Source organism: Oreochromis aureus, linkage group 8, assembly GCF_013358895.1.
Source record: "Oreochromis aureus strain Israel breed Guangdong linkage group 8, ZZ_aureus, whole genome shotgun sequence".
Lineage (NCBI taxonomy): Eukaryota > Metazoa > Chordata > Actinopteri > Cichliformes > Cichlidae > Oreochromis > Oreochromis aureus.
In genome coordinates, this window is record NC_052949.1 from 18,684,267 (window position 1) to 18,711,435 (window position 27,169).

At 38.4% G+C, this 27,169-nt stretch overlaps 1 protein-coding gene across 3 annotated transcripts; it reads left to right on the plus strand.

Moving 5' to 3' along the window:
• The first annotated feature begins 1,542 nt into the window (after window positions 1-1,542).
• On the plus strand, window positions 1,543-27,135 carry mybpc2b (myosin binding protein Cb). 3 transcript variants are annotated; one of them, XM_039616727.1, is made up of 30 exons: window positions 1,546-1,688; window positions 6,841-6,855; window positions 8,658-8,678; window positions 9,883-9,906; window positions 16,437-16,505; window positions 16,613-16,761; window positions 16,861-16,978; window positions 17,090-17,138; window positions 17,327-17,383; window positions 17,496-17,668; window positions 17,849-17,981; window positions 18,516-18,640; window positions 18,783-18,888; window positions 20,056-20,222; window positions 20,574-20,739; window positions 20,849-20,955; window positions 21,057-21,086; window positions 21,187-21,329; window positions 22,668-22,827; window positions 22,964-23,068; window positions 23,156-23,344; window positions 23,456-23,590; window positions 23,724-23,891; window positions 24,045-24,133; window positions 24,430-24,625; window positions 24,769-24,908; window positions 25,812-25,971; window positions 26,367-26,503; window positions 26,601-26,787; window positions 26,982-27,135. In XM_039616727.1, exons 1-30 carry the CDS (start codon window positions 1,667-1,669, stop codon window positions 27,002-27,004), a joined length of 3,363 nt encoding a protein of 1,120 aa, XP_039472661.1. In that variant the 5' UTR covers window positions 1,546-1,666; the 3' UTR covers window positions 27,005-27,135. The 3 variants fall into 3 exon arrangements, with proteins under 3 accessions (XP_031595176.1, XP_039472661.1, XP_039472662.1); XM_039616728.1 differs by lacking the exon at window positions 9,883-9,906; XM_031739316.2 differs by lacking the exons at window positions 8,658-8,678; window positions 9,883-9,906 and having other exon boundaries at window positions 1,543-1,688.
• The last annotated feature ends 34 nt before the right edge of the window (window positions 27,136-27,169 follow it).

A 27,169-nucleotide genomic window follows, 5' to 3' on the forward strand; every position in this document is an offset into this window, starting at 1 on the left:
TATAAAACTGAGATAAAAATTCTGCATAATTAAATCTGCACACTGAAACAAGCATCTTAGATCAACATATGATCCCTGTCCAAAGCCAAATAACCATACATCAGATAAATCACCTATGATTCCAATGATCTTTTTCCCTTTCTAGAGATATGTTAGGCTCTTCAACTGCAGAGTAGGTACTAAAGTTATATTAGGTTAGGGACCACCTGTCTGACCACTAGGCTGTCTAACTTGCAGACAGTTGGGCCCACGGATGACATTCCTGTCCCTTTCAGGGATTCACACTTTGACCCCAGGAGCAGAGGTCTTGTCTCTAAATTGACTCTAGCTGATGCATGCACATTTCTGATAAATGAAGGAGGAGGAGGCATCCATTGATGAAGACATGTATAGTATTTGAATCTTTACAAATAAATGTATGGGAAAAGAAGATGGACACTGCTGCAAAGGGTAACTCTATAAACCCTATAAAAGCATGCTGCCACTGTTCACACCAACATCTAAGCTTCAGGTATTGTTCCTGTATCTTAAGTGTTGCTTTCAGTTGTCTTGAGGAAAAAGAAAAGCCACGTTTTGGAGCACTACAATACAAATGAACATTACTTTAGATGACAACATGTTGGTACCTTTGCTTATGTAAGAACTTGAGCGCAATTCATGTGGGAAATAAAAGGAGATGGCTAATGAAAGCAATGTTAGCAAAGGGTTAGCTTAGCTTAGCAAAAAAAAAAAAATAGCTTGAGCCTCTCAGTAGGAAAAAAACACTAAACACATGCTAATAAAGAAACAACAATTTTTTATGCTTACTTTATATGCAAATTGTCTTAATTTTATGAAAAAAAAGATTAATTGTGTTTCTTTTTGTTCTATCTTCGTGCTAAGGTAAGTAGCTTCTCTCATATTTAATGATTTACCATCGTCTCTAATTGTCTACTAGAAAGCAAATCAAGTATATTTTCTAAATATTCTTACACAATCTTATAAATAGTTGTACTCTGTGTAAAAATTTGCAAATTATTTAGGTTTTACAAGGATGCAAGGCTATATGATTGCTAACTTGTTAAATTCTGAAAAACTGTAGGCATCTATCAAATATATATAATTTGATGTATGTTAGGTGGGTGAACCATGTATTACCATATATAGCTTCTGGGCTTTACATCTAAGGGAGTACAGGATATCTAACAAAGTATTAAGTGAGGTAAAACAAACCTAAAGATAATCTTTCAAACGCTTGTTGATCTCGATTTTAATGTGAGCATAAGAGGTGATAAGTGAGAGATTAGTCTGACAGATAGATAAAGTGTCAAAAACGTAATCGCCTAGTACTCGTTTCAGTGTATTCTGTATGTGTCCAGCAAAGATTCAAAAGCTCAACAGGTTTAGTCAGCCTATTAATCTCGTCATCCTGGAAATGTGACCCTTTTCAACATCACATTATCCTCTTTTGTCTCCACCTTAACAAGGTCTCACTCTGAGTGCGTCTCTTCTCGAACTCCCCAAGGGTGTCATATCTCCAAAACTCTTCGCTCACTGGAGGGCGTGGGTGACTTGAGTGCCAGGAAAGCTTTGAATAACAGAAAGAGAGAGAGGGGAGAAATAAAAAGGAAAATAGCTCCACAAGCCCTCAGTCTTCCAGCGGCAAAGAGAAGACACAGGAATAACCATGCCTGAGCCAGTCCCTGAAGGTATGCAGATACTTTTTGTAACATCATAATTCATTGTAATTAGTTTAGAGGGTTTCATTATACTGAGGTGTGTTGACTTGAAAAATATAAATAACAGTAAATTCACATGAATGCTGTAGAAGTTAATAGATAATATGAACTGTTCCCTACATTTTGTTTTCACATTATTTCAGTGCTAAATATATAATCATTACATAGTGCACCAAAACTGAGAAGTTTTATTTTAAAAAATAATATATGCATATTTATTTACACTACATATATCCTATAGGTTGTGAAAAACAAACAAGAGATGGTTTTGTAGTATGTTGTGTAGCATGTCTGCTGTTGTGTCAGAAGATACAAGCAGATGACAAAACTTAAAGTGGGGTGAAAGTGAGCTTAGGTATTAATGTTATAGCTACTGGTGAGACTGACCGTGAGTTTGAACCCTTTGAACTCTGTAATACTGACATTAAGGTAATATTACAAAGCAATTCCTTCAAAATATGATGGAAAATATCCATTTTTTAAAATTTATAAATGAAATACTACCCATTTGTCAGGATATTAGCATTTCACCTGTCTGCTTTCTTGTTATCTGTCCATAAAGAAGATTTGAGACGGAGTAAATAATGACATAGCCAGTTGTTATTACATCACTAGACTGAGTATCTTTATGACATCAGAGCACAGATTTCTATCTTGTTGACTGAACTGGCAAGCTTCCAGCTGCAGCAGCTTCATAGGCAAATACTGCTGGAGCTTTACGTGAGTCCTATATGAAGGTCAGCTTGTGTCACTGTAATTGACTCACTTCATAGAATATATACACAGTACTTGTTTTCAATGCAGTGTTCACAGTAAAAATCTGTTATTGCTATTTTATATGATAATCTGCATTTTGGATTATGTAATGCCCAATAGGATAGGGATTTGACATCCTTGATTGCATCATGCCTTCTCATATTTAATTGCGTGTTGACCTTCACTACTACCTTCCACATTGACTCATTCAGTATCACCTTAAATCAACTAAGCTGATAGCAGGCTAAGGTTGCAGACAGTCTCAGTTGCCCTGAAAGATCTCTTGGGATAGCCGAGTTTTGTAGGGCAAGACTGTGCTGACGGGTGTTGAGCCTCTCAAACCCTTTCCCCCAAGGGGTCTCCCGCTGACCACATTGTGGCAGTGAATGTCATAGGCTTTGCTGGAGTTGTTCACACATTATTGTTAATTCTGCTCTGTAATATTTGATTCTGTTTCCCAGCATCTGTCCTTGCCCTAATCTTTTTAAAGATCTAAGCATGGCCCTTTTATTTTTATCCCAGAAACCTAACCAGGCACTGCTGTTATTCACCATATAGAGCCAAAATGTTTATCTGAGTAATATGAATATGATTCCACTTTGCATACTCTGTCTGCACCACCCAACGCTCTGTCATTCCAAGCCAAACTTAACTGCAAAGCTTCAAGTACGAAGATCAGATAACCTGGCACTTTTTCGTTTTTAAGCTCTGCTTGGTGCTTCTAGGAAATATTTGACGGAATATATTTTTTAAATACGGTCTCAACTAGTACTCTTATTAAAAAGAATTGTGGTGACATTTTTTACCTAGCGTGCAACACCACTATTTACCCACAAACTGAATTCCCTTTCACATTTCCACATCAGTTAAAGATTTTCTGTGCTACTTCACTTAACAGCACTCAGATCACACCCTCAACTAACAGCTAAAAATACTCTGCAGTAAGCCCTGACCTTTTCTACTTTCATAGAGTTTCACACACCCTGACGTATCGGGTTTTGCCTAACAGTTTTGGAGTCCCAGCTGAGATAAATCATTATGTAATGTGTCATTTTCACCTAAAGAGTTCCTTCTTGGTCTTCAGGCCTGATGCCCTCTTTAATGTGGCACTGCTCCAGAGCAGTCAGTCAAGTGCGTGACAGTTTTCTAGTCAGTGGTTGGAAGCAATGGTGTGATTCACGGTCATAATTCCTTTCATCGCGGTGTCCTGATGAAACACGATGAGTGCAAGTTGAATCAAAACTGCTCTGTGAAGTTTCTCCAATCCCTCAGCGCTGTTTATCTTCAAAAGGGTTCAAAAACCTCAACGTAAAATGATGAAATGATTAATGTCCACTTGGCGAATGAATACATTTGTCTTTAAGTCACTCTTGATGGAAATCCATATAGTAAAGTACCACCACTAGAAACCACTGTCACTTCCTCACTGAGTGGCAGAGCTTTCATTAAATGCATATATAATGCAATAAGCAGCTTAATCGCCAAAATTTAACAAACACATGCAGATATTGTGGCATGGGGCAAGAAAGGTTTTTTGTATCTTTCCTGGCAACAGTGCTGAAGCAAGACATCAGAGAAAGTGTTTGACTGCCTGATGCAGGGGGAGGTCCGGGTTATTCATTTATTATCCATAACCATTCACCACAGTCATTTGGACGACCTCTGCATCAGCTGATGGAGGAATCCAAGCAGTGCATTGATCCAAACTGAATTCAAATTGCAGCAGCAGTGATGGGAAATTGCCCTCTGCAAGTAATACAGCCGCATTCCACAGCTAACTGTTCAATTTCCAGGCCACAGAAATCAGTTCCTTCAAAGTAAGATGTCCGTGAGTATAGCACAACTAGCGCAGCCCGTGATATTATTTTAACATTTTATATGTTGTTTTACATTATTTTAGTATTGCAAACATTCTACACTAAATAATCATCCTTACATCTAGTTTATGTCAGTCATTAAATATGACTTTTAGCCTTTGAAACTTCTCAGTGTATCAGTGTAACATTATACAAAGCTGTTTTTGTCAGTCGGCTACGTTACAGCATATGTTCATATGCAAAGTAGTCCAAGTGTATCAAAATTAACAAGGGGTTTTCTGGCATCAAGGTGCTTTATATACATTGGCAACTTATCTCTGTGGCTGAATTGTACCTATAAAAGTATACAGAGCTGTAGAGTTCAGATGGATTTATTTTTTTGTATTGATTCCCAAAAGATAAACTTAGAAGGCAGATATGGATGGCAGTACTAAAGAGAAGCGACTTTCAGCCAAGTTGTCTGAAGCTGTCACTTCAAGTTAGACGATTTTGACAGGACTGGACAGACAACTTGTTTAAATGAAGGAGTAATCCTGCCAGTTTTTTACATTTTTTGACCATCTGTGTAAAGTTGGTGTTTCTGTTTGACAAGTAATGACAAGCTGTTAGGAATTTTTAATAATGCATGAAGTGTAGTACCTAGTAGAACCAAATAATAAAAATATATTTAGCATTATTTACTTATCTCCAGGTGTCCAGTGTAGTGTAATCACCTAGAAATCACAAAAAGCAACTAAAGAGATGGATTTTTGAGTTGAAACATATTAGACAAATATTACTTTTACTTTCACAAAAGCATTCTAGGTCATCAAAACTGTGTTTTAAATCCGAAGTATCATAAATACAGGTCTGACACTTATAGAAACCAAACTCTTTGAATATAAGTCAGCAATTCAAAGAGTTATGATGATTCGGCCCCTTGCCTCTGGACATACGTGCATTAAATAGTGTGACTTCACACTCTTGAGAACAATGTGTCGGCTGCACTGACACATTGTTCCAGTAAACAGTGTCACTTTCTGATCTCTATGCATGTGTGAAAATGCGCCTCTTTCCTGTCACCACAGCCAATTAAAAGCAGTCTTTGCCCTGCCAGAATTATTGGTTGATGACATCTCTATATTATGTTTATACCAATGAAATGTAAGTTTATATATACACAAAAATATATATAGTTGTTATTGCTTGTGTGTGCATTTTTCTTAAATTTATAAATTTGTAAAAACAAAACAAAACCCAGAGACATTTATAAAAAATCTTTTTATAATATATATCACTTACTAAAATTGACTAATTTTGTAGTTTTTTTCTTTGTTTTTTATTTTTTCTTTGGCTTTGCAACCACGTTTCAAAGTGCTAGCCAGATTTGCACCACAGACATTGTGAACCAAAACGGCAATAATTGTGTTTGTCATAAAGATAATGTAAGTCTTGTTCTTGTTTTTTAACATATTTGTATATTTACATCTATCGAGCGCATCTTCAAAAACCTCCTAATTATATGAGTAGCAGAACTGCATATGAAACCACCGAAAGTCTCTGAGGGGACTATTTTGACTGTGAGAAGCAGCTGTTCAGAAGTTCATTACACTGCTTTATCACAGACTTGTTGAAGATGCTCAAGATTCTCGCTCCATGTGGACTTACATAGCAGATGCCGGTGCAGATTTACACTCAATGCAGGTCTTAAATCCTCGAACAGGATATGTGAAGTATTAAAACCAAAAGCTCTTTTTCTCTCTGAATACTATTTCAATTTATGTCTGTTTCCAGCTTCTTCTACTGAAAAAAAAATCAAGCTGTCTTATTTTTTCCTTTTGTTAGATATAACAAATTGTCATATGAGATAATGCAGTTGTAGCATTAAATATAATGTTGTTATGAGGAATGCAGGCATGTATTAGTATTGTATTCTACACATTTACGGTCTTTTTAAAAAGAGAAACACAATAAATCATGATTATATTTTCTGTCACAACACCTGTTTTATCCAGAAATTTATGACATGTGAACAGTAAACCACACCAGGTCAGGTTGGAGTGACTATTCAAGGAAACTTTGTGTAGCTGAGAGAATATGGTATGACTTCAGGGAGGTCATAAGACACCATCCCTGGCCTTTAGCAGCTACTCCAGTGACCCCCAGCAAGACACTGTGGAAGTCGGGTGTATTATAGGCCTCTATTTCCATTGAGAAGTTGCTTTTACCATATTTAGTCTTCAACAATCACACTGGATCATAAAAATTCCAAAAGTGGCTACTTTTTAAAATGTATCTTCTTACTGTGAGCAATATTTAAAATTTATATTCCGAGATTGGTAGCTTCACTAGTAAATAAGATATATTTCATTTTATAGAAAGCCATAACCCTCAGACAAACAGGACCATCGTCAGACTAGGTGTTATTAAAGACGCAAAACAGTTTTGCCTGAGAGGAAGGATCCTTTGAAAACAGATAAAGGCTTCTTAAATGTAACAGATCACAGTACATTTCTATAACTTCTGAATATATCTTTCTAACCCTTTTTCACCCCTTTTGTGTTTTTCAGGGAAACCAGCGGTGGGTAAGTAAACTGCTCCACAACTGACCTTTTGCGTGTCTTACATTATCACATGGTGACGTGATTATAGCGCTCACATTTTCACTCACATATCATGTCAACTGCATGTGTCAGGCAAAGGCAGGCTTCAGCTTATAATGGCGTGTAATCAGTGTCCACTGATATTATTTATTCATAAACCTTTTATCAAGCGAGTGAGCATATTCATTTTACTCCTGCATGCCTACATGCGACTGTGTGGTCTCTATTTGTATCTTATAGTGTTTGAGAATATTTTATGAAATGCATTATGAAATTGTTGTTCAACCAACTGTCTTCAAATTATGTAGCTCTGGCAGAAGTGCTTTGGTTTCCACAAGCCATATTTTAGTGTGGTCATGTGTCTCTAATGTTAGTTTTCCTATGGGACTGTCATGGTTTTATTTTTTATTTCTTTTTGTCCAACAAACATCCACTAATTTTAGTCCCAGTGGAGGCAGCTGAAGAAAAAGAAGGACAATGACTTTCTTTGCTTCTTTTTTTGAGACGTTTGAGGATTTATGCATTGTTAATAAGTGACACAGAGTGGGTTTGAGTTGAACTGAGTGTTGAAAAATGCATTTTAACTAATCTGTAAAACTAATTACCTGATGAATACAGAACAAATGGTTTTGCTATTGCTAGATAATGAGTTGAGCAATTACTGAGTCAAGAAGACAGGCCTCAAATTCAATCACGTCATGAGACAACAGGAAACTGCTGAATGGAATAATGAAATTGTTGTGCCACTCCCATTTAGTGTGTTTGCATTTCTTAGCTAGCCTATCACATCTCATCACCAGCGCTAACTACAAGCAGACACTTTAATATTACAGTGTGATTATGTAAAATCAAGGAAATGACACCATGTTATCTGCACATGAATACAGCGTATATCAAAGCAACATGCTTGTTTGTTTATATTCATAACCACTCTAACTGGAAATAATCATCGTCTTTTCTCCTTCTTTTTCTTTTTTTTTTAGAACAACTGTTCTTTCTTTGTTAATATGAATAGTTTTGGATTGTACAGAAATGAACTGTGTGTGTGAAGCAGACAGGACAAGCTATCTGTCAGGTTTTAACATAGCTCACTGACTGACTGCAACTGGATGCATTTTCCACATCTGAGTTCTCACTGTGACCTTTGGTTTGCATTTCACTGCAGGCATGCACTGTATGAGTTTTTGTGAGTTTTTGGTTTTGTTACATTTGCAGTGTCTCTAAATGTAACATTTTCCAGGTCTCAACATTTGTTCTTATTCATTTTTTCCCTGCCACAGCCTGAAGAGGATGTGGTGGTCTATTAGTGTCAGGGAATAATACACTCACTATAAGGACTAAAGTATATCCATTCATCCAGCCATTCCTTTTCTTCCTTTTATGTAATTCAGGGTCACGACACAAAAGCACATGAATTATATAATAAAGTATAAAATCAAGGACCTAGGAAGGACATTTCTTACCTCCTGGATAAACCATGATCAACTGTAAATAGTATTATTGCAAAGTCAGAGTAGGGTCACCGAGTTCTGAAGTTGTGCATGAAAGTTTCCATAGCTCTGCCGACTCAGTAGCTCCCGAGCTCCAAATCTCCTCTGCCATTAACATCAGCACAAAAACTGTGCACGGGGAGCTTCGTGGCATGGGTTTCCATACCCTGTAGGTGTAATCTGTAGGTGGCCCAGTGTCTGTATAATGCACAAAGACATTCTTTTTCACTGCACATAGTAACTATTTCTAGTGTATATTGGAACTCCAGGTTAATGTCCCTTCATTTTCCTTAGATGCACCCGCTGAAGATGGAGGTAAGGCAGAATCATGGGAATGAACTGACATGGAGGCACTAAATTTACCTTGAGTGTTATATTTTAATGTATATGCCTGTGGTATCAATTTAATGTCCTCACATATGAGTTCATATGTGACATAATGTGTGAAAATTACAGTATGTGCATGATTCCTTCAGGTTGCAAGTTTGTAGGTTGGTCTCAGGTGATCCTCGTAACTTTTTGTTGTGTATTCTCTAAATGGGCTAAATCTTCGTTTTTTCACAAAGAGTTTTCTTCACAGAACTAAGCGATATGTTACCGACTGTAACATATCTGACTGCTGTGCTGTTATGACATGAATAACAGGATTATTCATTTCACATGTTGTGATGATTTTTTTTTTTCCTGACTTTTTTTAATACACTTTATATACATATACCTTGTAGTATATGTTATGTGTGAAATTAAAGTGGACCTACTATGCTTTACTTTTTGCCTCGGTGCATTAAACATGGTCATGGTTTCAAATATCGAGGTCACCATATGTACATGTAAGCAGAGCTCTCTAAACTGCTCTGCTATTAGATCTGTATGATGTCATAGGAAGGAAATACACCGCTCTGGTAGTGAGCACACCAGCTCCCACCTGTTTTTCAAATCTTCTTCTTGCAAGGATGAGCTAAGCATTAGAAAGTTTTCTTAAAGGGAGGAAGGTGTTAAAGAGGGAGGAGCTGCTTCAAACAGAGGGTGACCAATGTGGCTGCACCAAGGCCTAGTATGAAATGAATGAGCGTTGTTTTGAACCATGAAACATGCAGAGCTACTCTAGAAGAGTTCAAAATAAAGCTGGTAATGAGCATAATAGGTCAACTTTAACCTTAAGCTTTATATGCTACACATGTGAAACACACGTAGTGTGTAAAACTGCAGAGTTTTGTTATTTACATCATTTAAAAGTATGTTTCTGTTCTTTTTTTCTTTTTTTTAAATTCGATACTTTATGTGTTTATCTGCCTAGCAACTCTGAATGTGTTAATAGGAAAATATTTGAATTTGCAAATGCAAGGTGGATTGGATGTTAGCAATTTTTAATGAAAAATGTGACGGTGCATGGTGCTTGTGTTACAGCCGTGTTGCTGTGTTGCTTGGTCTCTGTTGCAGCAATATGTGGTTTTTGTGCAACAATAAGCATTTGCTTCATAGCTGCTTTTTTCAGTTTTGTTTGCTTCCTTGTCTGCAGCTGATTCAGAAACTGATGGAGATGGTAAGAAAAGAGCAGCATTTTATGTTGATGTGTTTGCTGAAACTATATTTTTCTAAATCGTCTGTTTGAGTGTTAAGATTAATGTCAGTGTAATATCGGTATTATGTGCTAGTCAAACTGTCACATAATATGTTGTTAAGTGAGCCTGGGTCCAGTTTATTCGATGAAATCATTTGATTACTTCAGTTTGGACTGATTTAATGCTTTTTAAAATTTTAGGAGGTTATGTGTTTTCCTAGCATTTGCGTTTGCCTCATTCTGTCTGTAAACGCAATAGCTTGAAAAATTTTGAATTAATTCTGATAAAACTATGTAGGGGTGTAGAGTTGCGTCATGTTAACAGTCAAATGCTTTTCTTACATCCGCCAAGGCCTTCAAAATAAACTTCATCATGTTTGGATGAAAATGGACAAAAAGCCTTATAACTTGGAAAGTATGAGTCTTAAAAGTATTGTCAACAAAGTGTCGTATAAAGATTTAACCTCTGACCTCTCCTTTAACATCAATAGATTGATCTGAAGATCAAAGTCATAATTATGCTATACTGAGCTATGCTTTAGTTTGACCTCCAACCTCTTCTTTAAGGTCAATTAAGATCAAACTTTCATAAAATGTCTTTTTTCTTTAAGTTTGTTTTAAATTCTACAGCATATTTATCATGTCATATTTGACCTCTGACCTCATTTTGACATTTCACATCTGCCTTTCTTTCAAGTTAAATTTAAACATGTTATATCTTTAAAGAAAGTTAGAAATATACTGTAGTATAATATTAGTTTTTATTCACGTCCAATTATTTACAAATTAATATCTATTAGCCATTATGTGCTCCTCCAAAATATTTATATCAAAATACAATACTATTCGACTAAAAGAAAACACTTCCTAGAGGGTGAGCTGCATTGGTGGAGGTTTTGTAGTGCTTTTTATTTTTTCAGTTTTACAGCATATATTATTAAAACCAGTTGGTTGTATGCAAACCTTCTTTGGATTGAAGTTGTTTGTACACAAGGTTCTTGTTCTGTGATGAGACTGCTGTCTGCCAAGACAAAGTATCACTCACTACAGAGCTCATAAAATGTGCATGAAGCTGTTTGACCAAAATTCTGTGGTATGCCACCGAGCTCCTCGTGGGGATTATAAAAAGAGATTCTGCTTCTCTCAGTGCTTATCAGCCATGAGTTTTAAAACAATAACCTAATATTGTACCGTTTCCTCTGACCTATCATGGGATAGACTTGGCAGGACGGATTCAGTTACCTTCAGAGATCCTGAAGGCAATTGAATACCTTGCTCCTGTCACGTGTAGTAGTAAAGTGTGAGGTAGGGTCTTCATAGTTTTGACTTGTTTTCAGGGTTCATCCCACAGATGTTTGATCACACTGGGAACTATGGAGTTAACACTCAAAACTCCAATGTTTAATTCATGAACAAATTTGAACGTTCTGCTGTACGCAATGTTTGCCTGAAGGTTTGCCACCTCTGTCAGGTAATAACATTACCATAAGTGGTTCTACTTTGTCTGCAACAATGTCGGGTGACGGGATATGTGATACGAGTCAAACATGTACATGAATGACACATTTTCTCATCAGAACATTGCCCAGAGCGTCACACTATCGCCACAGGCTTAGCTATTTCCCATGGTGCAGCATTCTAACTTGTCTTCCCGAGAGAAACCCAGACAAACAGATGGTTGCTCCTGGTTTTTTCTTTTTTTCACACACTTTTCACTTTGACTCACTGATTAGGTTTAGGCACTAAATGCCACATATTTATCTTTAGATATTTACATCTACTTGGTTAAGGTTAGGAAAAGTTTAAATTCACCCCATCACACTAGATGGGAGTGACAGGCAAAAATATTTGTGCATCATCCATCACTTTAAAGGGCACGTTGTGTCTAACTGCATGGACCAACCTTCACTCCGTAAGTGAACCTTGGGTGCTAGAAGGTTGTCCTTCTCCTGAAGTCGTTGGCTACACTTTGTTTGGCAACCCACGACTGGATCCCAGAATGCTGTCATATTTGATATGTTGAGACCCAGTCAGCTTGGCTCCTTTTTATTTTCTCTTTTCTTCTCTGCCAGCAGTATGTCATCCTGATATGACAGATCAGTTGGTGCCTAACATATCTAACCCCTTGATAGGTGGGAGTGTACAGAGATAATCATGTTATTCACTTTTTCTCCCAGTGCTTTTAAAGATGGCTTGTCTGTGTGTCTATCTCAGTAGCAGCTTCAGAATCACGTCTTAAGTCTTTTCCTAAACTCTTCAGATCTATGTCTGTCTCAAAGAGAAAACACTGTGGGCATCCTAGTGTGTGACAGCGTTCTTATGTCATTCATCCATTTCTGTCCCCTACTGGTGGTATCCACTGATGCTACCAGACAACTCACAGACAAATTATTTTGTTTATGTTCTTTCAGCAATTTAGAATTTGTTTCTCCATGTGAAAATTATTGTCTCTCCATCTGTGACCTATGATACCAACCCTCTTGTGCTTCTGTCCCTCAGGCAATTTAAACAATGAGAGTGGAAACACAGCTGTGGTTCGTGTGCGGCACTCATTGGGGCACAATAGCAGCTGTTGCTGTTAACGTGCCAAGTGTCATCTGATGTTATGACACTTTTTATGGTTGCTTCTCAAATTCAACATTATGCTGTATTAGGAAACTGCAAGGAGAGGTCAGGTAGTGAGGTCATCCGAGACATTATCAAACGCAGTTCCTCCAGAGAGCGCTTGATCTGCATATAGGGTCATGTCTCGTCAGCTCAAAGGATCCGAGATGTTTGACTAACTAAACTTTGTAAAAGTGTCATAAAGGCTAAATCTAAAAGTGTTGCTGCAGCGCTGCAGCTCAGGTTTTATAAGAAAAATTTAAGAGCTGTTGATACAAAGCTGTCCCCATCTGCCTTAGTGATGCCAGAGTGATGAGCTGAACGTCTGCTCTATTTTGACTGACTAGATGGAGATCGCATGGAACGGTTCTGGAAGCGTCGAGGCCCCAGGGAGCTGAAGGGTGCTAATTTCTTGGTGTACTTTTTCAGACATGTACGAAATGTCCAAGACTTGCTGTGCTTAACAGGGAAACACAGCACTTATAAGGGTTTTCCTTTTCCAATTTGAACATCTATGTGTTCTTAGTATGAGGTAAGGTGCAGCATTAGTGGCAACTGAGAAATGTAAACTCTTTCCCGCGGTGCATGTTATCATATGTTAGGAATATGTTTGGAGTTAAGCCTGGCAGACTGGAGCTTGGGAGCGATGCCAGCATTACCAGGAAGATGGCCAAAGTGTTTCTTTTTTGGACTGTTGGAAATATGCAGATGATGGACGTGGAGGTATGCAAAGGAAAGATGAGAAGTCACAGACTCTATCAAATGTGTCAAGACTGTTTTGTGTCCTCACAACAAGGCAGCCATGTAGGGAAGCTGGTTGCTGAGCTGAAACATGCCACAAAGTACTGGCCTGCCAAGCAAAAGTGGGCTCGAGACTCAATATGAGGTCATGAATATTAAATTGGGCACCTCTATAAATTTCCTGCCAAATGTGCCCAGTGGTGGATGTATGACTACAGCTCTTTCCTTTCCTACCATTCATAAGTGTGCATCTCATCTGATGCCGTGAATGCCCATCGCTGAATGTGGGACTCAGCAAGCTACTCCTGCTGTGACAACATTTGCCTAGAGGGAGGAAAGGTACATTGTACTGCAGATCATCCAGACACAGCTCAGCATGGCACATGTATAAGAGAAGAAAGGGTAAGCTTAGTGGTAGAGTGTGAGTGGGAAAAACTGGAGCATGAAACAAAGACAAAAAAAGCTTGAACAAGTGCAAAACCTTCAAAGGGAAACATAAGAACCCTAGCTCTTAAGCTGTCGGCCATATTTTACCCCAACACTGGGAGTACAGTTTCTCATCATCACCATCATCCACCATGAATCCACCAAGCTACATTTTCCATTCTGGTTAGAAGTACAGACAAACACAGGCAGGCTGAAGATAGAAACAGAGGGAATCTGAACAAATGTACCAAAATAAGCCTAATGTAGAAGCTATGATGTCTACATCAAACTCTAGACTAATTTATCTTAATAATTCAACATAATGTCACTAAAAAATATATTTTTTCATCTCCATTAAGTCAGATGTGAGAAGTTTTTTTTTTCTTTTTTCAAAGTTCAATATTATTAATATATCAGGCTGAATAACAACACTGACTCAACACTGTGGCATATGGTTGAGTTTGTGCACTGATTTCGTCATGCAGTAACCACTCAGGGCATTTAAATTTAATTCCAAAGAATCATCATTGGGTAGGAGGTCAAATATCTTTTGTATACAGTCCACATTTTAAATATAGATTTATAGATTTTAAAAATATTTTCAGGTCTGCCGTTTCTTTGATCCCCTGTCCTGGCTACAGAAAGTTTATTCCACTCCTCTGAGTTGAGTTTGCCTTTAATGTATCTCTTAAGAGTCAATTTCTGTGTGGGAAGTGCTTATCATACCAAGGCTGTTTAAAGCCATGCTCACAGGGGTATAATGTGTGTGGGGGGATTATCATCACTTGGCCAACTGCAGTTTGTTTTGGGGCTCTCATACTAGCAATGGATGTCTGCAAAAAAGTTACTGCCAATTTTTAAAAAAATGAATCCGAATCCAACATTCGCTAAGTTAAATTTATTGCAACAAAATTTATACTAAGCTTATACTAAGTATTAGATTTATAACTTATAAGAACAGGAGATGAAAATAGATTTTTAAAGAGTTAAATCTAAATCACACTTCAGTGGTTTATTTGGTGAAGTATGTGACATTAATGTTGTAGTTTGATTCTATTTAAAAGCAGTATATAACTTATAAATTCAAGTTCTTTTAATTTTTGCATTCATCGTTTATTCACAGTTGCTAATGACTAATTAACCGAGTGCATTTGACCAACAACTCCTGGTTGCTACTTACCATCTTAATTCCCATAGAAGCATTAAGGTTGCACTTAACACATTGCTTCTGCATTTTAAGTTCCTTTTTGCAAAAAAAAGTAAGTAAGAGTGCTTTTTTTAATTATTATTTATTTAATTAACAAATTGTGGAACACTATAATATCTCTTGAGTTGTATTTAAATAATTTAAGAACCTGGTATGGGCCGTATTATTTGTAATTGTAATTATATAATACTGTCCTAATGGATAAAACCTTAGTGTGTGCTTTCTGTGTCACTTGACTGGACATCACTTCTTCTCAATAACCCACACCTGGATTCTGATCTACCTTTTTTCCCATAAATACTTGAGCTTTTATTCATTCATTTATTTATTTTAAATATTAAGCAGTTTGAATTTGAATTAATGTCAGTGCTGGCTTGGGATTTTTGTGTAATATTTGGGGTTTTTTTTGTTATTTAGGCAGCATGGGGTGTTCTGTTGTTGCTCTGTGTGTGGTAAAGTATCTGCTTTGATTGCAGCCTTGGAAATCAGTCCAGCAGAAGTAATCAAGATAATTTCAAATATTAGATCCGATGTTTGATGATTAAAAGTACACTGATTATTTGAAGCTGAGATCATGACTACTGAGATCATGATCTTATCATTATGAAAGAATTGTTGCATTTTACTGTGTGTTGTTTCGATGTAATGACTCTAAAATAATCATTGTGCAACTGTTGTTTACTTACCTTGAGTTTATACTGACTTATGGTACAGTATAACTTAAAACTGTTATACTTTCAAATGTGAAAGTGGGATAATTGTTTTTTGTAGCAGACCCTGCACCGGAGGGAGAATGAGGACGATGTGAAAGCACAGTGCAGGGCTGTGACAATGCAATGCATGAAAATGTGATGAAATTCAGACGTGTGCCAGCTATGTCTTGGTCATGCTCAAAGAGGATATTGTATTCCTGAGTAGCTTCTCATGTCTTCCAAGCCAAGTCTTGGCTGTGATTGTTTAGTAAACTGAATTTATTAGGCACATTTATTTTCACTGTCAGAAAACAAAGCAGAGAGCTGCACTGTAGAGTAGGACGCAACAAAAGACACTAATGCCAATTACAAGTGTGCATTGTTTATAGAGTAGCACCTTGAATGCCAAATCTTGGATGATGGTAGAAAAAGCTGGTGCATAAAGGACACCAGGTGCATTTGTTAATAGTTTCATATTTTTATATAGTGATTGTGTATTTCTGTACGTTTTGCTTGCAAGCAAAAGACAAGCACGACACTTCATCTGCTGTTACTGAGTTTGCTCTATCGGCAAGCAAGTGTCCAAAAAGTTCCCCATCATGCATGGAAGTATCATTGTTCAGGAACAATGTGACTTATATGTGTTTTATATGTATTTTAGATCCTCAGTATACGCAAAGATATATCCAAACCATTCACCGTGTCTCTTGCACTTTGGCATTTTGAACATTATTTTTTGTTGTATGTTATTTTGCAGCACGTTTTAAATGAATCCATAAAAATGGGTTCCAGATTTTAATGATTTAGTGATTTAACAAATCTTTTTTACTCCTCCTTTTCAGAGCCTCAGTCTACTGAGCTCACTGGGCTCTTTGTCGAGAAACCGCCGAATAGTGTAGTCGCTGTCGCAGGTTAGACACACAAATGAATGCTTGTGTTATTGCTGTCTCCAGGAATCTGTAATATGCAATCTGAGTATATAATGTCATGTGAATTAACTGTTGCTTGTGAATGGCAGGAACGGATGTCACTTTCATAGCCAAGGTCGACTCCACCAGCCTGACAAGAAAACCCACCATGAAATGGTTGAAGGGCAAGTGGCTGGACCTTGGCAGCAAGGCTGGAAAACATTTGCAGTTCAAAGAAACTTACGACAGAAATACTAAAGTGTGTGTCAAAGAGAGACATAGATATTTTTTTGTACTTTGTTGGCCGATCCTCTCTCTTCAGAAATAGCTAAGAAGTAATGAATATTTTCTCCCTAAGATCTATACTTATGAAATGAAGATCATCAAAGTGGTCCCTGGAGACGCTGGTGGTTACAGGTGCGAAGTGACTTCAAAAGACAAATGTGACAGCTCCACCTTTGAGATCTCTGTTGAGGGTGAGTGAAAACAGACTCTGGCCTGCTGAGGCTGCCACGGATTCTATACATACTGATGTTTTGATCTGATCCAGGAATAATGTGCGTTCTCTGCAACTTCTCATATTACAGCTGCACATCAGGACGAGCAGGCAGATATTTTGTCTGCCTTCAAGAGAGCGTAAGTGCTCTGGGGTTTGTGTTTCATCCCGTGGAAAATGCATGCATAGACTTTTTAAAATGTTTTTCCGTGTATTTATGTGTGAACATGTCTCACAGCACATTGGTTTGACAGTATAGTACACTTAATGTTGTGCCATGGCAAAATGCATTATGTTTGATACAGTTAGTCTGATTCTGTACATACAGTGACGCTGGAGAGGATGAGGGAGATCTGGATTTCAGCGCTCTGCTCAAAGCTGCTAAGTGAGAATCTTGATATTGTTTCGTTTATCGAGGAGACAGTATGATTCTGTCATTTTATTTTGTGCTTCTTCTGTCCTACGTGCTAATAAACCTCCTTTTATTTGGCTGCCAGGAAGAAGAAGAAACCTGAAAAAGAAGAACCAGAGATAGATGTGTGGGAACTGCTTAAGAGTGCCCACCCAAGCGAGTATGAGAAAATCGCCTTTAAGTATGGCATCACTGACCTGAGGGGCATGCTGAAGCGTCTGAAAAAAATGAAGGCCGAGCCTATTGTACATAGCGAGGGTAAGTCGGGTCAATTAACGGAAGGGAGGGGAAGAAGTGGAGGAGTATTACAAATATGATGGAGAGGAAAAGGATAGAAAGAAGAAGGCAAGAGGAGGGGCGCTATGAGGCTGAGGGGGCATGACATATGTGAGCTAATGAGTTAATTTGAGGTTTTTCTCTGTGCGTCTTCAACTACAGCTTTCCTGAAGAAGCTTGAATCTTGCTACTCAGTGGATAAGGGCAAGAAAATTACCCTGAGGTGTGAAGTGGTGGATCCCAATGTTCAGGTCAAATGGCTGAAGAATGGTCAGGAGATCAAACCCTCAGCCAAGTATGCTTAAAAGCATAAACACACACACACACACCAGTTATCCACACTGATCTTTTTGTGTGCTTTTTACAGGGTACAGCTTAATTAAACAGTAGTGTATCATATCATCAGATCATTAAGCTTAGATGGACTTGGTGGGCAGTGCTTAAAAATATCAAGCTAAAATTATCTGTGCGACACAGTCATACTCAGAAACGATGCTGCCATCAACATGTTTTATTTTTAGGCAGTCATAAGGGGCCTCCCAGTGGGTTAAAGCAAGTCACACTGCCAAGACATCTTATGCCCCAAATCCAGAAACTCAAGCAGGACAAAGACCTCTGTTTCCTTAAATGTCCCAATGTGGGAAATATACTATATCCTGGCAGAAAACTGTAATATATGTTGGCTTTGCTAGACAAAATATGTACCACTGCAACTGTCATAAGTTTGATTCAAATCCACATTTTAAATATAAAGGATCTGATACTATACAGTAGTGGAAATACTTTCAGCGGTGCTTTCTTTTTGATGAAATAACACTGTCTTTTTAAGGTATATCATGGAGGCGAGCGGCAATGTCAGAACACTCACCATAAATAAGGCAACCCTGGCAGACGATGCTGCATATGAGTGCGTGGTTGGGGAAGACAAGTCTTTCACAGAGGTGTTTGTCAAAGGTGCACTTTCTCTTTTTTTGATTGTTTGGTAACAGTAGTGATCTGAGAATACAGGAAGGCAGCACGTCTTGTCCCAAAGCATGAAAAGTGAAGTTTCAGTGCTTGGTTCATGAACTATAAAATCTCCCTCTGTTGTGTTCAGAGCCCCCTGTGACTATCACCAAGCTGATGGATGACTATCACGTGGTTGTGGGAGAAAGAGTGGAGTTTGAGATAGAGGTGTCGGAAGAGGGTGCCCACGTCATGTGGTGAGTGAAATTCACATTATCGGCAATAAAGATTCAGTGTATGTACATATGCTGAAAACATTTTAACTTGTTCCTCTTACACAAGCATTTAGAGTCACGTGTAGAAAAAAATAGTTTTCACAGGACTCCACAAAGTTCTCAAAAAAACTTAAGTACACCATTACCGCATGCATAAGAGGACAATTCACTTGATTAGTTATCAATTAGTCATCAGTCAGCAAGTGTGAGCTCTATAAAAGAGAAGTTTTGGCAGTTTGGTGGTCTGAAGCATTCAGATGTACGTTAACACAATGTCACAATCTTCCCAGGAGCGGATGTCTCAGCAAAGTCGCCCCAAAGTCAGTCCATGCAATACTCAAAACTCCAAAAGAAGAATCTGCAGGCCTCTGTGAGCACCTTAAATCATAAAATTAGTGAGAATAAAATGAGAACAAGATGTGCATTAATGAAACCTTAATGCACTGAAGCAATGTTGTAAAGAAGAGAAGATTTCACCATAACATGTGAGAGATTCATAAAATCATATAGAAAATGATTATTTGGAGTTCGTTTTGCTAAAGTTTCAAACCTTGTGATAACTTTCTTTTCCTCTGGACTGGAAGTCTTCATTCAGTAATATTCCACAGTTAATTTTTGACCTTCTCATCTTCATATCAGATGAAATTATATCATAGGAAATCTTGGTTCTGGTCAAAATGTGTGGATGCTATTTGATGTGCTTGATACAGGAGATTTTGTCACAAACTCAATTGAATGTGTAGATTTTGATATGCATGTTAGATGGTTTTGAACATCGTAAGTCAACAAAAGCATTTCAAGCTCAAATTCTGAAGTTTATTTCAGTTCGTTTCACTGGAGTTTTTGAAATAATTTTGATGCAGCGTCGCTAAATTTAGTATTGTGTCTTTTTATTTAAAGGTGCATTTTGAAAAACCTAATAAAAAGTACAAAGAGCAAATGAATGACATTAATTATAATTTTAAAAACATGGTATACACAGCTAGATTTATATTATTTTGTAATATCTTGATTAATCTAAAATCATGCATTTCCAAAGCCATTTTGCAGTGTGACTGGTAAAGTTAGAGCTGGTCTCAGTTTACAGTTTGTTTTTAGAGAGTTTTAGTGACAACTTTTAAAAAATATCTGTTTTATATTCATTTCCAGGTTTTTTGAAGACCAAGAGATTCACAAAGACAAAGATTCAAAATATCGCTTTAAGAAGGATGGAAAGAAGCACACACTTATCATCCAGGAAGCAACACTGGATGACATCGGAATGTACCACGCTTGGACAAATGGGGGTCATACCAAAGGAGAACTGGAGGTGGAAGGTACCACATGAAATCATAATAATCTCACTCATCTTTATTTTAGTTTTGAGTGAGAGTAAAACATAAACCATTAGAAAAGCCAAGCTAATAATGATAATATTTTTTAAAGCATTCACACATGTGTTGTATCAAAAGGTACTATATATACAGTAGCTGAGGGTTTCTCTCATTTAAACGTTCACTGCAGAAGACTGCTGGCCCAAGGGCTCGGCACCTCTCTTTAAAAACAAAGTAACAACTCATGGCAGTGGGTGTCAAGATGAGTGGATCAGTGGGTGTCCTTATTTCCTCTCCTGCTACACTTACACAGTCTGTCTCCTGCCTGATCTATGCTTTTGTGGTCTTCCTCAGAAAAGGAACTTGAGGTGTTGCAGGACATCGCTGATCTGACAGTCAGGGCAACAGATCAGGCTATGTTCAAGTGTGAAGTGTCTGACGACAAGGTAACAGGAAAGTGGTACAAAGATGGCGTGGAGGTCTTGCCAAGCGAGCGCATCAAAATGACCCACATTGGAAGGTGAAAAGACGATAACCAAACGGTTTTGCCTTTATGTGAACAAAGTTGGGGGGTTTTATTGACACAGATACATAATACTACATGATATCTTCTGTGCTGCTTGTCTCAGGTTTCACCGACTGATTATTGATAATGTGAAGCCAGAGGATGCTGGAGACTACACATTTGTGCCTGATGGATATGCCCTGTCACTTTCTGCCAAACTGAACTTCTTGGGTGAGAAAGACCGAACAATTACAAAGGTGCTGCAGTGGAAACATTAGTGTTTCCACTGGCAGCCTGGATAATACTGTCACCTCTTTTCTCTTTCATAACAGAAATTAAGATCGACTATGTGCCAAGGCAAGGTAGGTACCTGTATTCATAATTAAGCATCCTGTGTATAGTTCAAACCCAAAGACAGCCTACTTGACTGATGGCTCTCTTTGTATGCTGTAATTTAACCAGAACCTCCAAAAATCCACCTGGACACCACTGGAAACATGGTCTCCCAAAACACTATCATCGTGGTGGCTGGCAACAAGCTTCGTCTGGATGTGGAGATCACTGGAGAGCCAGCTCCAACTGTTGTCTGGTCCAAAGGAGATAAAGTAAGGGCTCCAAAAAATGGCTTTGTAGGAACAGCAGATACCAAGGTTACTGCAGTCAACTAAAACTAAACTAGATATATGGACATATAGATTTAGCAAATTTAAAAATGAGATAAAGTTATAAAGCAAATATTCTTAGTTGTCCTATTTGTAAATTTGGTAAAATTTGTTTAAAAAAAACTGCCTGGTTAGCATTTGGTAGAGGTTAATATTAAAACTTTGGATATCTGTGAGTCAACAGCTTTTTTAAGTATAGAAACTAACACTAAAACTAATAATAAGACACTTTTAGATAATAAGCACTAAGCTGAAATGAACAAACCCGCTCTGGAAACTCATTGAAACTGAACTGAATTAAAAACTAAATAAAATAAAAACTGATAAAAAAATTCAAAACCTTAACTTAACAAAACCTTAACTCTGGTAGGTATACATCTAACAAAGCATTAATTATTTTAGTTTGGATAAGTTGACAACTTACATATCAGGAGATGTGTGGAAATGAAAACTTTTACATTATAATTTAATGATCACATGTGGAGTTATGAGCAGACCTTAGGTGCCATCCGTGTCATACTAAGAGAGCTCCCTTCTTATTTTACACTCAACCTAAGGTCAGTCCAAGTGGCCCATTCATGCCCTTCTGGTTTGCACAAGTGCCACCAGCTAACACTCGGTTTAGTTCATGTGCCACTTGCAACCTAATTTCATCACTAGCAGACTGAAGTGGCAGAACAAGTGGACAGTAAAAAGTGAATAAAAAAAGATAAATCTCCTTTTAGTATAAACAATACATTCTTGTAATGGTGACACTTTATGAACTATCCATCCACAAAAAAGATGATGAAAAGTCTGAGATGTCTTCAGAAAAAGAAGTGCAGCTTCATAAATACGCCATGCCTCAATTTTTTCCCGCTCTGCCTTCTATCTTATTACAAAGAAACACTACCACTGTAACTTTATAAAAAGAACTGGCACAGCTCTTTGGCTTAACCGCCTCACTTCAGTGTGGTACTGCAGGCCCTGAGTAATGTCTTTGGCTGTAAAACCGATGATGATTCAGACCTCTGGCTTAAATAAAATTAACAGTTCACAGACAGCCCCTTCCCATGATGTGATCCACTCTCAAAGACTTGCAACACAATATTTCCTCATGCAAAAAACAATGACCAGTCAAAAGATTTTGCCTTCAGCTGGTTTGGATATGTGAGTGGGCTCAATTTGGCCCTGGGGCCTTATGTTTGATACCCCTACTCTAACCTCTGTAACCCCAACTTTAAGTTACAAATGAACCTTAATTGTTAGGCATGTTTTAACTGCTCTAATATTGTGTGTTAGCCAATCACAGACACTGAAGGACGTGTAAGGGTGGAGGCCAGGAAAGACCTCAGCTGCTTTGTCATAGAGGGGGCGGAGAGAGACGATGAGGGCAACTACTCCATTACCGTCACCAACCCTGCTGGAGAGGACAAGGCTGTGCTGTTTCTGAAGATTGTGGGTAAGTGAAGGTTTTACAGGATAACATCAGCTGGTTTCACCTCGTAGTGACCAGCAGACCAGCGATGTTTTTTTGCAAATACCAGTTTGACCTGTCTTCTCTGTTGTATTTAAATAAACTGCAATCTTTTTATCAGATGTGCCCGACCCCCCTGAGAATATCAAGTGCACAGGAGTGGGAGAGGACTGTGCCAGCATTGTTTGGGACCCTCCTAAATTTGATGGCGGTGCACCAGTTAAAGGTGGAGCATGCATTACAATAATCATTTTTAAGGAAAACAAAAATTATTATTCAACCTGTTCATGTAACTGCATTATTACTCCACCAGGTTATCTCATGGAGAGGAAGAAGAAAGGCTCTTCCAGATGGACAAAGCTCAACTTTGACGTGTACGAATCAACCACATACGAGGCTAAGAGGATGATTGAAGGCGTTCTGTATGAGATGAGGGTGTTCGCTGTCAACAGCATTGGCATGTCTCAGCCAAGTCTCAGCTCCAAACCTTTCATGCCTATTGGTACGTTTCACAGGCGTCCTTACGTCCTCTTTCTTAGCAACTCCCTGTCCCTCCTTTGTTCAGTGAAGCCAGTCACTGATTCTCTTGAGTCTCCTTTCCTGTCATCCTCAGCACCAACAAGCGAGCCAACGCGTCTGACAGTCCACGATGTGACAGACAGCACTTGCAGCTTGAAGTGGCTCGCCCCAGAGAAGATTGGAGCTGGGGGCCTCGACGGCTACGTTATCGAATACTGCAAGGAAGGAGGTGATGATGCTGTATATTTACGTGTAATAAATGAAAACAGCTGAATGAATGAAAAAAAGAAAAAGATAGGAAAAGGACAAGATGCAGATCACACTTAGTTTAATTTACTACGTGAAGTTTTCTTTTAACGTAGACACTGAGTGGGTGGTGGCAAACCAGGAGCTCTGCGAGAGACAGGGATATGTGGTGCGCGGCCTCCCGGTGGGAGAGAAGATCAACTTTAGGGTGGTGGCAGTAAACATGGCCGGGCGCAGTCCTCCTGCTCTAATGTCACAGCCCGTCACCATCCGTGAGATCGTCGGTGAGTGACTCAGATTCACAGCCAAATAAAGTGAGCAAGTATAAATGTAAATAGCAGATTTGGATGTAGCATAGTTTTGTTTGTGTGGCCCACAGAGAGTCATACGGCATGTTATGGTAAGAAGTTTAAACAGGATGTCTGTTTCTTCTTCAGAACATCCAAAGATCCGCCTTCCTCGTGACCTGAGAACAAAGTACATCAGGAGAGTAGGAGAGAAGATCAACCTGACTATCCCCTTCCAGGTTAGAAAGGATGAGTTACTGTGCACTAATCAGTATAACAATCAGTAACAGTGATATCTTAGTGAGAGCAGCCGCTGAAACCAAATTTAGTTTTTTTCTTATGTTCAGATCCTAAAAAGCATTAGAATAAGAAATTAGGAGCTTATTTTAGAAAACAGAACACAGTTTTTTAGTTAGTTTGTTTTTTGTTTTGTGCATCGTTTTAATAATTTGAGTATTGAAAGTATGTAGAAAAAACACAACCTGAAAGCTACATTTTTTAAGTCATAAAACTTGATTATGTTTTTGCACCACAGGGCAAGCCACGCCCCGTCGCAACCTGGTTCAAGGACGGCAAACCACTTGACGAGAAGATAGTCAACGTGCGTAACTCAAACGTGGACAGCATCCTGTTCATTCGCTCAGCAGAGAGAGAGCACTCTGGAACATACGAGCTGGTTCTGAAGATTGAGAATATGGAGGACAGGGCCAGCATTAACATCAGGATTGTTGGTAAGACTCCCAGGACTCTAGACGACTTAGCCCAGCCCATTTTACATTTTCACTAATCGTTAAATCAAAGAAAAGGCACACGAGATGATGCAATATTCATCAGAGTTTAGAAGCTTGCACTAATAGAGGTTTAACCCAAACAGACAAGCCTGGGCCACCTTTGAATGTGAGGGTGACTGACGTCTGGGGCTTCAATGCAGCACTTGAGTGGGAGCCCCCCAAGGATGATGGCAACTGTGATATTTCTGGATACACTATCCAGAAGGCAGACATGAAGACCAAGGTGAGAGAGGGAAAGGGGGGTGTTTTCAGCCTTCGTCAGCGCCACAGTCACCTGCCAAGATGTCCAGTGAGGACCTGTATACTACACAGGACGTTATCTCTCTGAATCATCACTCATGACTCACTTTACCTGCAGGGACACTGCTTTCTTACTTTATTCACATTTTTATTTAACTTTGTTGCATCTACTGTGGTTTCAGATTAGTTTCTTTTGGCATGGCCTGTTCTATTTTATTGTGCTACATATCATTCTGCTTATTTAAGCTATTTGTTATATACTGTTTAACTTAATTTTTAACTTTTGCAATCAAGGATTATTCCTAACTCCAAGTTAAAATAAAACCTTTTAAGAAATGCGGTCTTTCTTTTGTTCTCCACATAGACCGTTTTATCGGCATGCTGCCAAAGCCTGCTCAAACGTGATTGGTCAACAGAACGTGATATACAAGCAAACCAGAAATCTTGGCCCCTGCCTACAGATTATGCAGACATCTGTTTATATAAACAGTTTATAGCTTAGTGGATTTATGAAGAGCTGCAGGTCTTGCGAGTCTGTTTGACCAACCTGCTTCATGCATTCAAAGCGGAGAGATCACAGTTGACAGGATGAAGTGTGTGCTTTGGCTGCATTAGCACAAAAGCATATTTATTTGTGCTTTATGGAGAATTACGGAATAACATGCTATTTATCTGATTCCCTGATTTGTTCTGGCCAATCCTGCTTTGTCGTCTTGTCGTCTTTCCATCAGAGAAGGAGCCAAATTTGAATCTCGGGTTTGCTAACATTAGCTACCAAATGCTGCTTCTTTTACCTTTAGCAACACTTGGTTTGTTCTCCATGCTAGATTTGTGGGGGATTTTTTGTGGTTTAATATAATATTATCACTTTTTTTCCTCTTTCTAGGAATGGTTCACTGTTTATGAGCACAACAGACGAACAAACTGCACAGTTTCGGATCTGGTCATGGGAAACGAATACATGTTCCGCGTCTACAGCGAAAATCTCTGTGGCCTGAGTGAGGAGCCGCGCATGAGCAAGAACACGGCTGCGATTGCCAAAACAGGTGTGACAGTGTTTCTAATATTTCCATGCACTCGAACACATATTTAGGCCTAAAATGCTGATTTTAAGTCATCTAAATGCATCTAAGTTAGCCAAGTTATAAGTACATTGTAAGCCATTTATTCCAATGGTGTGTGGCCTTTTGTTGATTGGTATATATACGGTTTATACCAAGCATGTCTTCCTTAATGATTTACTATTTAATAAATAAGTAAACCTCTGATTTCATATATACATGCTGCATTTTATTCAGAAGTAGTGCTTTATATTTGTAGTGGCAAAGTTGCATTTTTGTTGTTCTTTTTAAACATCTGAGCTGCATGTTTGAGTTCATACAGTTCATTTCTGATTTCTGCAACCTTTTTTCCCTGATTACCCTCCCACCCTCTTCTGAAGGCTTGGAACTCAAATCCAAGCCCTACAAGGAGAAAGACATGTGCTGCTCTCCCAAGTTTACTCAGCCGCTGGTGGATAGAAGTGTTGTGGCTGGTTACAGCACTGCCATCAGCTGTGCTGTCAAAGGCTTTCCTAAGGTAAAAGCACATGTTAAAAATGGAGTCCTCTAATTAGCCAAGAAGTAGCACAAACTAAAAATCTCAGCTTTCTTAACTCAGCTTGTTCAAATCTTAGCCTAAGATTGTCTGGATGAAAAACAAGATGATTATTGGGGAGGATCCCAAGTACTTGATGCAGAACAACCAAGGAGTTCTGACCCTCAACATTCGAAAGCCAAGCACCTTCGATGGAGGCAAATACTCTTGCATGGCTGTCAATGAACTGGGCAAGGATGAAGTGGAGTGCACACTTAATGTCCGAGGTAAGAACACTGGGCAAGCGTCTGAACGGGTAGGGGAGGACAGATGAAGGAACAGGAGGAACTTTGGTTATTTTAGGACAGGATGAGTCTTAATGGTTCTGCTAAACACTTTACAACAAAACAATGATTGCCATCACACTTGGACTTCAATCTAACAAAAGCTGACAACCACTATCTCTCTTGTTCTTTCACAGTTTACAAAGAGCCAGAGAAGTGAGAAACTGGACAGCAACGAATATGAAATTCAAATTATGAGCCAAACAGTGAATGTAAGCAGTGGACGTCACAATGAGGAGAGCACACTGTCAAGATTGAATCAAATAAAATTTAGTGATCCTTGCTGTAAAAGTTGTTTATTCTGATTACATTTTATGTCTGTTAA

What these genes read in the sequence shown, in the direction of transcription:
- mybpc2b (XM_039616727.1), top strand. Translation starts at nt 1,667, where the DNA reads ATGCCTGAGCCAGTCCCTGAAG. An exon ending in TTGTCTGCCTTCAAGAGAGC is followed by an intron (nt 17,139 to 17,326) that starts GTAAGTGCTCTG and finishes CTGTACATACAG; the next exon opens with TGACGCTGGAGAGGATGAGG. An exon ending in GCCTATTGTACATAGCGAGG is followed by an intron (nt 17,669 to 17,848) that starts GTAAGTCGGGTC and finishes CTTCAACTACAG; the next exon opens with CTTTCCTGAAGAAGCTTGAA.